A 14557-nucleotide genomic window follows, 5' to 3' on the forward strand; every position below is an offset into this window, starting at 1 on the left:
AACCTACGACCTCAGGTATGAGAGATGCAAGCTGAAGCCACTAGGCCAACACTGAGCAGTGTTGCTATAAATTATGTAGCAATATTATAAATGCCTAACTCGACAAAAAATATAAATTGTGTCGTTATTTTATACAATTTTTGTACAAAATCTAGTAGGTTTTTGTTAGCCAAAAACGAAACTATGTATGAAAGTGACTGCACTAATGTCTTTTGCATTATCTACGCTCACTGCGTCTACTACAACGCGTCGTAACTTCGTAGAGCTTTCGTTCCCATGGTTACGAGACGCCACCGCAGCTTTCGCCTTTCACCCGCCCTCCCCAGTTCGCAACTACACTTCGGCCTGTGCAGATGCTTTCTCTTGTTTAAATTTAATCGATGTTTTAATCGCTATCCGTAAACTTAAAAGTTTCTAGGTGTATGTTATAGTAATGTTTTGCGATAGCTAAAAGTACTTTGGATGCAGTTAATGTGTTTATGAGTGTGAGTCATGAAGGGTGCGTTTTTGGGAGCCAAAAGTACTAGGGGAACATGACTACACAGGAAGCTGCCGTGTTCACTGACAACGATGAGGATTTGGTAAGAACTTTTTGTTGGTTACGTAAGTAGCGGATGGAATTGGGCCCGGTCCAACTTTTCGGTTACATAAATTCCATCTGCAGTCGTTTTGAGGTTGATTTGAGTGGTTTTGATAAATGCCCATTATCTACCAAGTATTATAAAAATCTTCAATGGAGTTATAATTGTGAAATTTGCTAAGCGAAATTCTTAGAAAGTATAAAATTCTCCGAATACAAGTACTTCAAAGCATCCTTTTATTATATATTTTTTTAAATTAAATTAAATCACTTTTGATCTTCGTACAAAAAAGATGGTTTACAGGTATTCCTCAAATTCTAACCCCTAAACTTCAAGATACCTTAATCAAATAAAAAATATTGAAGTATGTCGTCTCAAACATCGCCATAGGACAGTTATTCAAATTAATAACTATCATTATTTATTTCAAGAAAGGGGCGTATCAATTCTTAAAAAGCTGGCAACGCACTTGCGAGTCGTTAGTCAATGTGAGTGTCCATGGGCACTTATCACTTAACACCGGGTGAGCTTCCTGCTGTTTTGCCTCCTATTACATAAAAAAAGAAAAAAGAATTGCAAGCGAACTTCTCGCTCTTATTAACAAAACAAAATACCACTATGAACATTCATATTTATTTTTAGAAACTCGTTTTTGCATTGGAAAAACGATTACCTAAGTATGTTGCATGTGAATACGTATATAAGTTGTTCGATTATAAAATATATTAGTTTCACGTGACATATTTGCTGGAAAGTGTCAGCAGGGTATGTTTGAATAGTGGGCACAATAAAGTGTCCATTGTCTTTTGAGGCTGAATTCGGGGTAGTTTCGTCTTTATTACCATGATTTGTAGCTTTCGGATATTAGATTTTCCAATAAAGTATTAAGATCGTTTTGTTAGGGACAGTTGGTGTTGAGTACCATTTTACGATTTAAGGGATGCTTAGTCAGTGTTGATACTAAACTATTTTTTTTTTTTTAGTTCTAATTTAACATATCACATGCAATTAAAACAATGTACCTTCAATACAAATATGTATAACTGAGGTGGGACAATGTTTCAATTGGTTTATTACGTTGTTCGTGCAATTTTGATGGTTTAATGGTAAAAATTTTATATTGTATAGTATGTCACTGGCCTAAGTATGTAATAAGTTAATTATTTAAATATGTTCGACGACCTGGTGGACAGAAAAACTGTGTTCAGTTTGTGTTTCCACCACACCAACTTCTTTCTATTTAAGATCATGTATATTGTATATAATAATAAAATAAATGTATATAAAACAATCCTTAGCCTAAAAAAAGACGATCTTCAAGCTATCAACGAGAAAACAAGATACGAGAGAATAGTTATTATGAAAATTACAGTGTCTTCTTACGAATTCAGCCCGTGCTACGAAGCTACGAACCTTAATGTCTAATACTCTACGAAATGCTACGTAAACTCGAGGAAAAACCAGATTTTCCTCATATTTTACCAAATGATGTCTGAGGAATGTTGGATAATGACCTCTAAAAGCGTAACAAACGCGTTAACGTTAAGTGAGAACTGTCTACTTGCGAGCCAAATATATTCAATTAACAAAATAATATGCAAGATATATTTAAGAGGAAGACAACTATGAAGGTGGATAAATCAATTTCAGGAAAGAGAATGGCAGAGAGTGGCACAGTGCAGAGAGGAATAGCCTGAAATAGAAAAAAAGGACACACAGATACCTCAAAAGACAAATTATAAAATCGACATAAATATAGAGTTAAAGTTTCACAGTTAATAAAAATCTCTTATTCTTTAAAAAAATATTATTCATATTAAAAAGATAAACATTCGTTTATTGAATCTTGCGTTTAACAAATGATAGTGAAATGCTCAAAAGATTTTTTACATAACCGCTGTTTGTTAATTTATTATAATATCATTTTGTTTCAATATGCTAAGTGAAGCGTGGCGTAATGCATTTTCTTATCATTTATTTATACACCAAAGCTTGACGATTAATAAGAGGGGCGAAGAATTCTATGGCCTTGTTTGAGAACTGGTAGTAAATATAAATTAAGATCTTCATTTCGTTTAAACTCTTCAAAACATTTAAAGTTACAAATATCTAGGTCTTGGCTTTCTATTTCAGTATCTGTTTACTGATATTTTTTATTAAATAAGTATACAACAGATACGTCACAGAAAAAATAAATAAACATTTAACTGCTTCACAGGTGAGAATAAAATGTTATTTAATAAGAGTAAAAGACACATTTTACACATAAATACGAGTACACTATAACAATAGGTAACACGTGTAAATATAGACAATGAGTTTTAAATGGCGCTTGAAAGTATGGATACGAAAATAAATCTATATTTTTCTTAATAGGCGAGTAGGCGATCTGCAGCCTTCAGGCACGTCGGTTTCTTCACGGTATTTTTCTTCGTCATACGAGCAACTGTTGATTACGGACGTAGAAAGAAACGTCTGTTTGTGCACGACTGTAGTTTCTGTTAAAAGTTAATTAAGTATTTTATTTTTTAAGTTTAGTTTGTGTACATTTGAAACGTGATGTAAACTAGTAAATATACTTGGTTATGCTTTATAAAATGCTTTGATATATCAATACTGTTCCCTAAAAATTCATAAGATACAAAATGTAATTGAATTTTTTCACCAGAATAAAATCACAGGAGCGATAAAATATTTTATTTCAACATGACCGAAATTGAAAAAGGAACGTTACGCTTTAACGTACAATCGTTTAAAATATACAGTACCTATGTATTTTAAAGGAATTTCACGTACATACCGGTAATTAAGATGAACTTAATAATAATAGCCTTTTATTCAGATACTTTTACATTTAAACACATTTATATTTATATTATCTCATTCTTTTTAGGTATCTGTGTATCTTTTTTTGGTAAAGGCCTCCTTCAAATCACATTCTTTAGACTCAACACATTTCAAAAACACATATATTATTTTATTATTAAACCGTAAATGTAGAAGTTAATATAATATGTCAATTATTTAAAGAAACCGGAACTACACAATTCATCTTTAAGTAATCTATATAATTTAACGTTAGAGTGGTGTTACTCTAGCGCCTGGTCCGCAACTCTAATGCAGTATCTGCATATTAGATTCTATATATTTCTATACTATATATATTCGATATCGAAAGCATGTCAGGTCCAGAAGGCGCCTGTATAAAAAGGAAATTAATCAAGTTTGATGAAATCAATATATAATTAACTTTATAAATGGAAATAATATAAAAAAGATGGACACTCGAAATAACAAAATGGACTGAAAATAGATGTATAGGAGGAAAAAAGAAAAGACGGACAGATGACGTTATAAAACTAGCGGGGAAAAACTGGATGAATGTTGCTCAAGACAAAGAGAATTGGAAAAATATGGAGGAGGCTTTTACCTTAAAAGGGACCATACAAATACTAGACCACTAAAAATCCTAACTTATTTATTTTGAATTTATACTAACACAACCAATATTGAACAATAAAACCACCATTTCTAGGCCTACCTTGAAAAACTTATACTATTCTTAAATCAAAACAATACCGCGATTCAAGGTTCCACAGGCGACATCTATTGGTTGAACATAAAACTTTAATTATTTAAACAAATACTCATATTAAGAAATGTTAACTAACCAATTGTATGGATTCTTTAATAAAGCTTTAATAATAACAATGGGAAAGTAAAGCTGTATTCTTAATTATCTCAAGCATAGTGCCTTACTATTTAGTAGTTATTTATTTTATTTATTTATTAACACTTCGTTGCAAAAAACAATAAATCAAAAACAATACAAAAAAAAAAATATAAGGGATGCAACGGGCGGCCTTATCGCTAATAAGCGATCTCTTCCAGGCAACCCTAGTTAAAAAAAAACTAAAAAAAAAAGGAAACATGATTCGTGCGAGAAGTGCAGAAACAAATGTTATATAAAAAAATATATATATATACATAGTACCTTAATCTAAAGTAATACAAAAAAAAAATATTAACAACAGACTAAAGAGACCGAAAAACATCTCGTATCGTGTCCCCAATTGTTTGTGTTTTAAAAATCATAAAACTATTAATATCGATTGAAAAGTACAAAAAGTGGTGTAACTTTACTAGATAAAATAGTGTAAACGTTATTCCGCGTAAATCACAGCACTATAACCGAGTATAACGTTTCGAACAAAATTTCATTATCAAGCATACCCAAAGTGCTTGTGTGCATGTGTAGTGCTAAAGCGAAAAACAAAGAACAACACTTAAATATTTACAAATATTAAATAGTGTAGTGATGTGACGTGAACTAATTTGTGCATAAAAAGTAACGGTACAAACTAGTAGAACTCTGACTCATTCCATGACTGTGACGCGTGTAACCAGTACAACATTTTCATGCGGATGCAATAACGACGTTTAGTCAAATCGCTTACAGTGCCGGCGACGCCCTCATAGGGTTCTGGTTCGAGTCATAAAGTGGACCAAAACTTTCAAATTTTTTTTTTTTCTTAATATTTTTATAAACTAAATAAATATTTAATTTTAAATAAGAATATCACAAATAGGGGCACATACTAGAAAAAAAAAATCAACATTTGCTACTAGAGGGCAGTGTCCCCAAAGTTGTGATGAATCATTGAAGCAAATAGGCATACCAGAAGACAAAAAAAAAAATAATAATAATAAAAACATAAAAAAATAATAATAATAATAATAATAAAAAATAAAAAAATATATAATAATAACATAAAAAAAATGTCTTTAATCTGGGAGTCATATCTAATATCACAAAGATAGGAATGATTATGGAAACAAGAAGAAACTAGTGCAGCAGGCCTTTCAGCCAGGATTATTTATTTAAGGCCAGGCAAAGAGTATGTCTATGAGCAACATACCAAACACCCACACCAAAGAAAGCTCCTCTCAGCTGGACGCTGAAATGCAGCAATCAGATTTAGAAATAGTCACCCAGTGCTCCCACATATCAAAACCACCAGACTGGCAAAGAGTACCCATGTTACGCCATCCAAAAAAAAGAAAATTATCCTCCACACCTTCTCCCGAATTAATAAAAACAACAAATAGCTTTAGCGGACTTCCCATAGATCAACCGGAATATAGGGCGAGAGATGCAAAAGACAAGAAACCTAATAAACCTCCCCCTATAATCTTGTACGGAATTGAGGATGTTCATAAGCTCACTGAACTCCTAGAAACTGCAACAGATAGATCTAATTTATCTTATAAGATTATTAGCAGAAACCAACTTAAAGTTTTATCAGTGAACCTGGAGATATACAAGAAGGTAATAACTGTTATACGAGAACATGGACTAATAGGACACACTTTTAATAGAAAAGACCAAAAATGCTACAGGATCGTTATAAGAAATCTTCACCACACTACTCCTACTACTGCTATCAAAGAGGCTATTGAAGAGAGTGGCAACACAGTAGTAGGCGAGATTATTAATGCCAAATTTGGTCCCGACAAAAAACCCACTTCTACCTTTTTTGTAAATTTGCTTCAAGGTCCTAATAATCGAGCTTCTAGGGATATTAGATTTATATACCATCAATCTGTTACTATTGAAGAACCCAGAAAAAGGTCCACTGTAGTGCAATGTCAAAGATGTCAGCAATATGGACATACTAAAAACTATTGTATGAAACCATATCGCTGTGTCAAGTGTGCTGGACCGCACAAAACTTCGGAATGCACAAAAGTGGATCGCAATACACCTGCTTTATGTGCGTTGTGTTTAGGACCCCACCCAGCAAATTATAAAGGCTGTGAGGTTTACAAGGAAATCCTATCAAGGAAAACCACGCAACACTTACCACGTAAACATAAGCAATTTGAGTATAAACCTCAAAAAGATAAGGAAGAAACTGATAATAAAACCTCTGCTAATCAGAATAAAGAGGAAAATGAACCACTGCAGCAGCAGAGGAAAGCACATGAGCACAAATTGTATGCCGATACAGCCAGATCTAAGGTATATCAAAATAATACAATCCATCAACCTGACTCTTATAAAGTCATTGAACAAATGTTTATACAACAATCCCAAAAGATTGATACTGTATTACAGCAAATGAGTACATTACTTGAACTCATTGCAGTACTAGTCACTAAGTTAACAAAATGACTGCACTAAAAATAGCTACATGGAACATCAATGGCTTGGCACCCAACATCGATGAAGTGGAAATATTGATCAGTCTTCATAGTCTAGACATTCTCCTAATTTCAGAGACACATATGACAACCAGCAGCTCGATAAGAATTAAAGGATATAAGATCTATTCCACAAATCATCCAGACGGTACAGCTCACGGCGGGACAGCAGTAATAATTAAAGCCACTGTTATACACCATGTGTTACCAAACTACTGTACCGAACATATCCAGGCTACCACAGTAGCAGTCAGTGACAGAAATGGAGACTTTAATATATCATCAATTTATTGTCCCCCAAAACATAAAATAAGTGAAGCACAGTTTTCCGACTACTTTGTAAGCTTGGGGTACAGATTTATTGCTGGGGGTGACTGGAATGCGAAGCATTCGCACTGGGGCTCTAGATTAATAACTACACGTGGAAGGGAGCTGAAGAAAAGTGTAGATAAACAGTTCCTAACTACTGTCTCAACTCCGGAACCAACACACTGGCCCACAGACCAGAACAGACTGCCAGACGTTCTAGACTTCTTCATCACAACAGGGCTGTCTCGACTTTTCTTCAATGTTGAGTCATGCCTCGATAGCTCATCTAACCATGTTCCTGTAATATTGACAGTGAGCACCACAATTCTTAAGAAAGAAGCTCGGCAAACATTGTACAACAAATACACAGACTGGGATAGCTTCCGGGAAATAGTTGACACAGATCTAAGCCTAAAAATAGCACTTAAAACAGAAGAGGATATCGAAGAAGCTACAAAGCATTTCACCACAACAGTTCAAGCTGCCTGCTGGAAAACCTCTCCAGAGCACTTGAATAACAGGCCACGGCAAAATAAGATATCGTTTGAAATAAAAGAACTGATTCTGAACAAAAGAAGACTGCGAAGAGTATGGCACACTAGCAGGCTTTCAGTAGATAAAAGAGCTCTTAACAAAGCAGTCAAGGATCTTAAACTTGCCATAAAAAATGCAAGGGACAAAACTATGGAATGTTATCTAGATTCCTTAACTGCAACAAATGCTACAAACTACTCTCTATGGCGAGCTTGTAAGAACTATAATAGACCGATAGATCCCAAACCGCCGTTACGATTGCAGAATAACACTTGGGCAAAGACAAAACAAGAAAAAGCTGATGCCTTCGCTGTTCACTTAGCAAAAGTATTCACGCCTAATGAAGCTGACCCAGACACTGATGATTCCTTCATAGATTCGGTCTTAAGTCAAGACTTCCAGCTTGATTTGCCGATTAGGCCTACAACGCCGAAAGAAGTCGTCGCAACAATCTCAAAATTGGAGGACAAAAAGGCTCCCGGGTTTGATTTAATAGACAAAAAAGTCTTGAAGGAACTTCCCAAAAAAGGCATAGTTTTTCTTACCATCTTATTTAATGGCATAATAAGAACTGAACACTTTCCATCGCTGTGGAGAGTCTCACAAGTAATTATGATACCTAAAGTAGGGAAGCCAGTGAATGAACTTAGCTCTTACAGGCCGATTAGTCTGCTAACCGTAACTTCAAAACTTTTTGAGTCAGTCCTACAGCACAGATTATTGGAGGAGATTCATCAAAGAGCCATAATCCCGGACCACCAGTTTGGTTTTCGCCAGCAGCATGGCACTGTGGAACAAGTCCATAGAATCTGCTCTGTAATAAGGAAGGCACTAGAGAGAAAGGAGTACTGCTCCTCTGCCTTCCTAGACGTGCAGCAGGCGTTTGATAGAGTATGGCACAAAGGTCTCTTGTATAAAGTAAAAACTCTTCTACCCTGTACATTCTTCCCCATCATTAAATCTTATCTAACAGAAAGAATATTTCAAGTAAGAGAAGAAGATCGTACATCGCCATTTCACTCAATCAAAGCTGGAGTACCGCAGGGGTCTGTCCTGGGCCCAGTCTTATATACCATTTACACATGTGATTTACCACAAAGCGAACACGTCACATTAGCAACATTCGCAGACGATACTGCTGTACTGGCATGTAGTAATAGCCCAATCGAAGCTTCAGACTTCCTACAGACTGGATTGCAAGAAATTGAAACCTGGCTTTCAAAGTGGAGAATAAAAACTAGTGTGACAAAATCTGTTCATGTAACCTTCACTCTCCGTAGAGGAGACTGTCCGCCAGTAACTCTGTGCAACCAACAACTTCCGCAAGAAAACTGTGTAAAATACTTGGGAATACACCTTGATAGGAGACTCGTATGGAAACAACACATACAGAAGAAGAGAGAAGAAATCAACCTGAAATACAGAGGACTCTACTGGCTTCTTGGCAGAAATTCCAAACTGTCAGTAGATAATAAGCTACTCATCTACGAAATGCTCTTGAAACCAATTTGGACATACGGGATTCAACTATGGGGTTCGGCGTGTGACTCTAACATAAGTATCATACAGAGGGTTCAAAATTACATTTTGAAACAAATATCCAACTGTCCGTGGTTTATAAAAACAAACATCGGAAATTCATGAGCACCTCAAAATCAGGACTGTCAAAGAGGAGATCAAGACCTGGAGTATGAAATACAAAAAAAGGCTAGAAATGCATCCTAATAAGCTTGCCACGCAACTAACCATACCGGACCTAATAAATAGGCTTAAAAGGCGACAAATCCTAAGTCTTGATAGACACAGTTGAAAGAGAGGAGCAGTCTCGATGGAGATTTTGCTTTGAACGCCTAACAGCTCTCAACACATCTGCTCATAGTCTAGCTGACTGATTGCAAGATTAAGACTTATAAAAAAAAAAAAAAAAAAAAACAACAGACTAAAAACTTAAAAGCTAATCTTACAAATACATGGACAGCAAATAGTGATGTAAAAGGAAACATAAGATTTATACAAGTCACGATTGATCAGGATAGGTCATAGGATAAGGTTAAGAAATGATTATACAGAAGAGTTTTAAAAGATGACCTCTGTCATTTCTAGCCAATCGTACGGAGTATTTACCAGCAGTATGTCGTGTAGGTTTGAAAATAAAATTAATTAATTGTAATAAATGAATAAAAGCCTCATATAACTGTCCCACACCAAAAAACATTAAGAACAGAAGGTCATTTATTAAGTGAATGTATTTTTTGTCATTTTCAACAATTCCATTCATGCAGCGTTTTGAAATTGGATGTTCGCGCCCACATGTAAATAAAAAAGAATCTTTGCTGCCACAAACGAACAAAAGCCTCCCCTATGCATCACCCTGGGGCATAGGGGTGTACAATGAGGAAAATTACATTTCTGCTTTTGAGATATTTCTCGTTGAGATATGTTCCTAAAGACGTTGAATTGATAAGTTTTGGAAAAAAGCGAATTTTGTTGTAAGTAAATCGTATATCTAAGATTGTTTCGTGACGAATTTGAATAAAATAACATTTAACTTAAGTTATATTTATTGATAAATCAATGTCCTTATTTGATATTTTTCCTCGAGAAAGTACTTTCTGGGTCTAGGTAGGAATATATAGGTCAATTATATGACCAGACGGAAAGTTAGAGAATATCTTAACATTATTTTTCTTGATAGCGATATTCAGTAGCGAAAAAAATTTGCTATCTAAAATAAGATTGTATTGTATGAGTCCTAAATACGTCAATACGATTTATTTATTTATTAACACTTCGTTGCTTTACAATATAAAAAAATTACATAATTAAATGAAAAGGAGGGCAACTGGCGGCCTTATCGCTTTCGAGCGATCTCTTCCAGGCAACCTCTGTGAGAAAAGAACAAATGTATTAAATTAGATAAGGTAAGCGAGAAGTGCAAAAATACATATTACATATAGTTATTAAGAAAAAGAAACTAAACAGGAACAAAAAACAAACTTAACTAATGAGAGATACATGAAAAATAAAAAGTAAAAAGTCCACATGAATCATGATAATTTAATTTAAGATCAGTCTCACGTCATTTTACACGATTTAGGGGTTCTAGGAAAGATTGAACTGATTCTTACAGGCACTTCTGAATGTCTCCATTAACATCACATAAGCCTCCTACCAATTTACCCCATGTTCTACAAAAATACAGACTTCACTACTAACATAGCACAACACCTCAAACCAAGACTGCGTATCGCGTAATATATCATTAAATTATTTAAGCTCATAAATATAAAAGCCACAAATAAGCCATCATTTTCATATAATTATTCTTGTAAGAGAGATTGCACAATAATAAAAGAATTAAAAATGCTAAATGTACTTCACTTAAGTCCCTTTGTGAAATTCATCATCTCTTTGTGTTAAGCCATTTTCTTTGTTCTCCTTAATGCTGGATTCATTGCAAACAGCTGATGTATTGATTGCTAATTTCTTTGTTATGGACGATAAAAATCTTGGATTAAACAAAAGGTTTTGATATAAAGTTTTTATGATATTATAAACTTCGTTGAGTCACGGGATTACATACAGAGGTTTATAATCCGATTCGTCCATGCCCATTAGTAGGAAAATAACAATGTAACTAGAGAATGTCATGGGTATGGCAGTATTTCGTAAAATCGCAATATAAAACGATTGCTCGACGGAATAATTTTTTTACTCTTTTATCCGGTCTGATGTTACAAATTCATTAAAACAGCGATAAATAAACAAAACACGTACGTCGTACGTATCATCCATGATCTCGTTAGTCGAAGATATAGCCTTAATTTGCATCAAAATGCGATTTTGCGTGCATAGCAAGTTAATAAATTTTACCTCTAAATTTATATGTATCGCGGCTCAAGAGTCTCATGCTGACTGTTGTTAATTTGTCACTTCATGTTATGTAAACATTGCATATGTCAGAAATATGACGTTACTGTCAACTGTCATTGTCATTAAATTTAGCAGCCGTGCGATTCTGTTAATCCGTGTGTTCACCTCGCACTAACAACGCTCCCTTCGTCACTCACGTCATTTTTGGAATCTCATGGTATTCTGTTAAGCAATATCACATTACGTCTTGACTTGGATGTTGTAGTTAATAGTTTATCAGAATGCCAAATCGTAAAATGACTGCTTCACGACTGATTTGAGTGCGACCGCCGCTGCGAAAACCGCTGTGAGAGTTCGAAAAGTGAGTTACAGAATCGCAAGGCTGGTCTTATAAAAAACAATGTCAAAGTCAGTTCAAACCGTTATTAGTAGTACTTTTTTTGATTTTCCAACAATGGTTGATGATAATGTCATATGAAAATGGCAGCTGACAGTTACGCCATTGCTCTGACATTAACATATATATATATAACATCTAATTCTAGCATATAGTTGCATTTCATAAATCCAAAGAATTTCTCATTCCATTTGTGAAGCTTATTTAAATGTAAAACAGTATTACTTTATACAAATGACGCCCCCTAGCGGCCGTCCACTAACTTGCAACGAGTTAACGTATTTCCCTAACGTACAGTCAAGTTGTAACGGAACTTTGCAATTAACTTACTCGCCACTAGTTTGAGAGCTTATAAGCCAATATATAGAATACTAGCTGCCCCCGCGAACTTCGTTTCGCCTTAATATGTTTTTTTCGACTTAGCACACTTTTGAGTAGCTACTCGTACATATACCAATATATGGAACATTTGTTTGGTTTTCTGGAAAGAAAACTTTTTGGGGTTTTCAGTGTTTTTTCTCTAAATAAACCTCATAAGTCATAAGATTTTAATTAACAAAAAATAAAAATAGGGGTTGATAGTAGAGGGGTGAAAATTAGGGGTTATATGTATTTTTTAATGTTGTATCATAAAAAAATAAAGAATAATTTTTTTATCTAAAATTAAAAAAAAAATTAGGGGTGGTCTACCCTTAACATTTAGGGGGATGAAAAATAGATGTTGTCCGATTCTCAGACAAACCCAATATGCACACAAAATTTCATGAGAATCGGTCGAGCCGTTTCGGAGGAGTTTAACCACAAACACCACGACACGAGAATTTTAAATATAGAATATATGTTCATTAAAGTAATTAAAAATAATATAAGTATTTTCTAGGAGTTGCAATGCGTGTAAATTTATAATATGATAACTAATTATTGTGTTCTGCCTGTAAACCAGCGCATTACGCTTAGCATTTCTTTGTACCAAGAGAAGTGGTGATATCCCACTGGTTGAGTCCTACAACGAAGGAATCCACAGTGCTGAATATGAGAGAATATTCATACAAAATGTTCAGTTAAAGGGTCAAGAAACGATCTTCAAAAATTTCACCAAATTGTCTGTTACACGCGATTGTAAATGCAGAATATGGAAACAAAATCATATTGTACCATGTAATATAATTAATGTTTATATCAAACTTAATAAGGTAATAGAAAAAAATTATTAAGTTGACTTTTGACGCAATAAGATAAATATAAAAAAAGTATTCGAAGTTTTGAATGTACTAAAGACAGCTAATATAGAAAATCAGTGTAAATAAACGTAGGGTACCTCTTAAATAACTTCAGATAACTAAAACGAAAATATACATACGTATTAAATGGATATATTAAATTAAAATCTACAACGTTAAACTATTAAAATCTTTATAAGTAATCATAACAATCAAATATACAGTATTTACAATTTTCATAACCTACATACTAATAATAAAATTAAAAATTAATAAAAATTTAAATTAAAAGCATTTCCTCGCTGTATTGCGATACTTATTCGTTGAGCGAGGAAAGCACCAGCTCTGGGGTCACCGGTACTATCTACCAGGCGCCAATTTAAATCTTTAATTATTCAAATTATGTTTTAGAAATAAATATTCGCATAGCTTCGCATTTGCTTATCTTGCTTTCACTGACTGGACATACGTCACCTGTCATTTACAGAGGCAAACAAAGCCGATTAATCGATGTATGCACAAAGCAAAGGCTTGATATAATCGATAGTTTAGGTAAGTTTTGTGTATATTGAATTCGATGTAAAGCATGACGTTAAATTATAAAACAGGCGATAACTGATAATACTGAGTTTGTTTTTATCGCAGAAAAGAAGCTATGAATCAGCTCATTCAGTCCGCCGCTGTATTGCTAAGAGGCAGCTAATATCACCACAAAATATAAAGTTACTAGCAGACCGGCCAAGCGTTGCTGTGGCTAAGGTTTTTGTTATATTACATAGTAGTATACTATTCAAGGGAAACGGTAGAACACTAGTCATGGGGACCACCATGCTTTTTGGTGGTGATGCCATTAAATTGTAGCTTATGTGAAACGTTGGTACTTTCAACACAGCTGTTAGAATTGTGACTATCAAATAATTAACAAATAATTTGCAATAAAATAATATTGCGGGTATAAATTAAGATGTAAGCTATCCTATATTTTAAGTTAGATCAAAATGCACACGGTGTGCTAATTTGATTGAAGTCGGTTCAGTAGTTTAGGAGTACATAGCGGACAAACAACGTGACACGTAATTTTTATATATTAAGATAACAGTGTCAAAGCATTATAGAACGCTAAGACTGTTAATGAACATTACCTTAGTTTAAGCTATTCATTAGTCATTGTAGAAAATTAAGTCAAAATAATATTACTTATTAGCCATAATTAAAGTATAGGCTACATTGTAATACATGTAATAAATAACACGATGCACATAGCATAGGCAGAAAAGTGATTGGTCTGAAGTGCTTGGGAGAACCATGAACAAATAATGCCTTCACTATTTAATTTGCTACCTTGAAGCGAAGCGCATTAAATCAAATGCGAATTGAGTTACAACGGACACTTACAACGTCGTGCTAAAAGTCTTTTTACGATCCCAATTCTTACCTAT

At 34.1% G+C, this 14557-nt stretch overlaps 1 protein-coding gene across 1 annotated transcript in view; it reads left to right on the forward strand.

The window, feature by feature from the left end:
• The first annotated feature begins 339 nt into the window (after nucleotides 1–339).
• The window catches only part of LOC125051868 (transmembrane protein 151B-like), a 47200-nt gene continuing 32982 nt past the window's right edge, over nucleotides 340–14557 (forward strand). The window contains exon 1 of the mRNA XM_047652476.1: nucleotides 340–581. Within this exon, the coding sequence (XP_047508432.1) occupies nucleotides 534–581 (48 nt within the window). The 5' untranslated portion in view covers nucleotides 340–533. The remainder of the gene's footprint in view (nucleotides 582–14557) is intronic.

Source organism: Pieris napi, chromosome 8 (genome assembly GCF_905475465.1).
Source record: "Pieris napi chromosome 8, ilPieNapi1.2, whole genome shotgun sequence".
In the NCBI taxonomy this organism is placed as follows: domain Eukaryota; kingdom Metazoa; phylum Arthropoda; class Insecta; order Lepidoptera; family Pieridae; genus Pieris; species Pieris napi.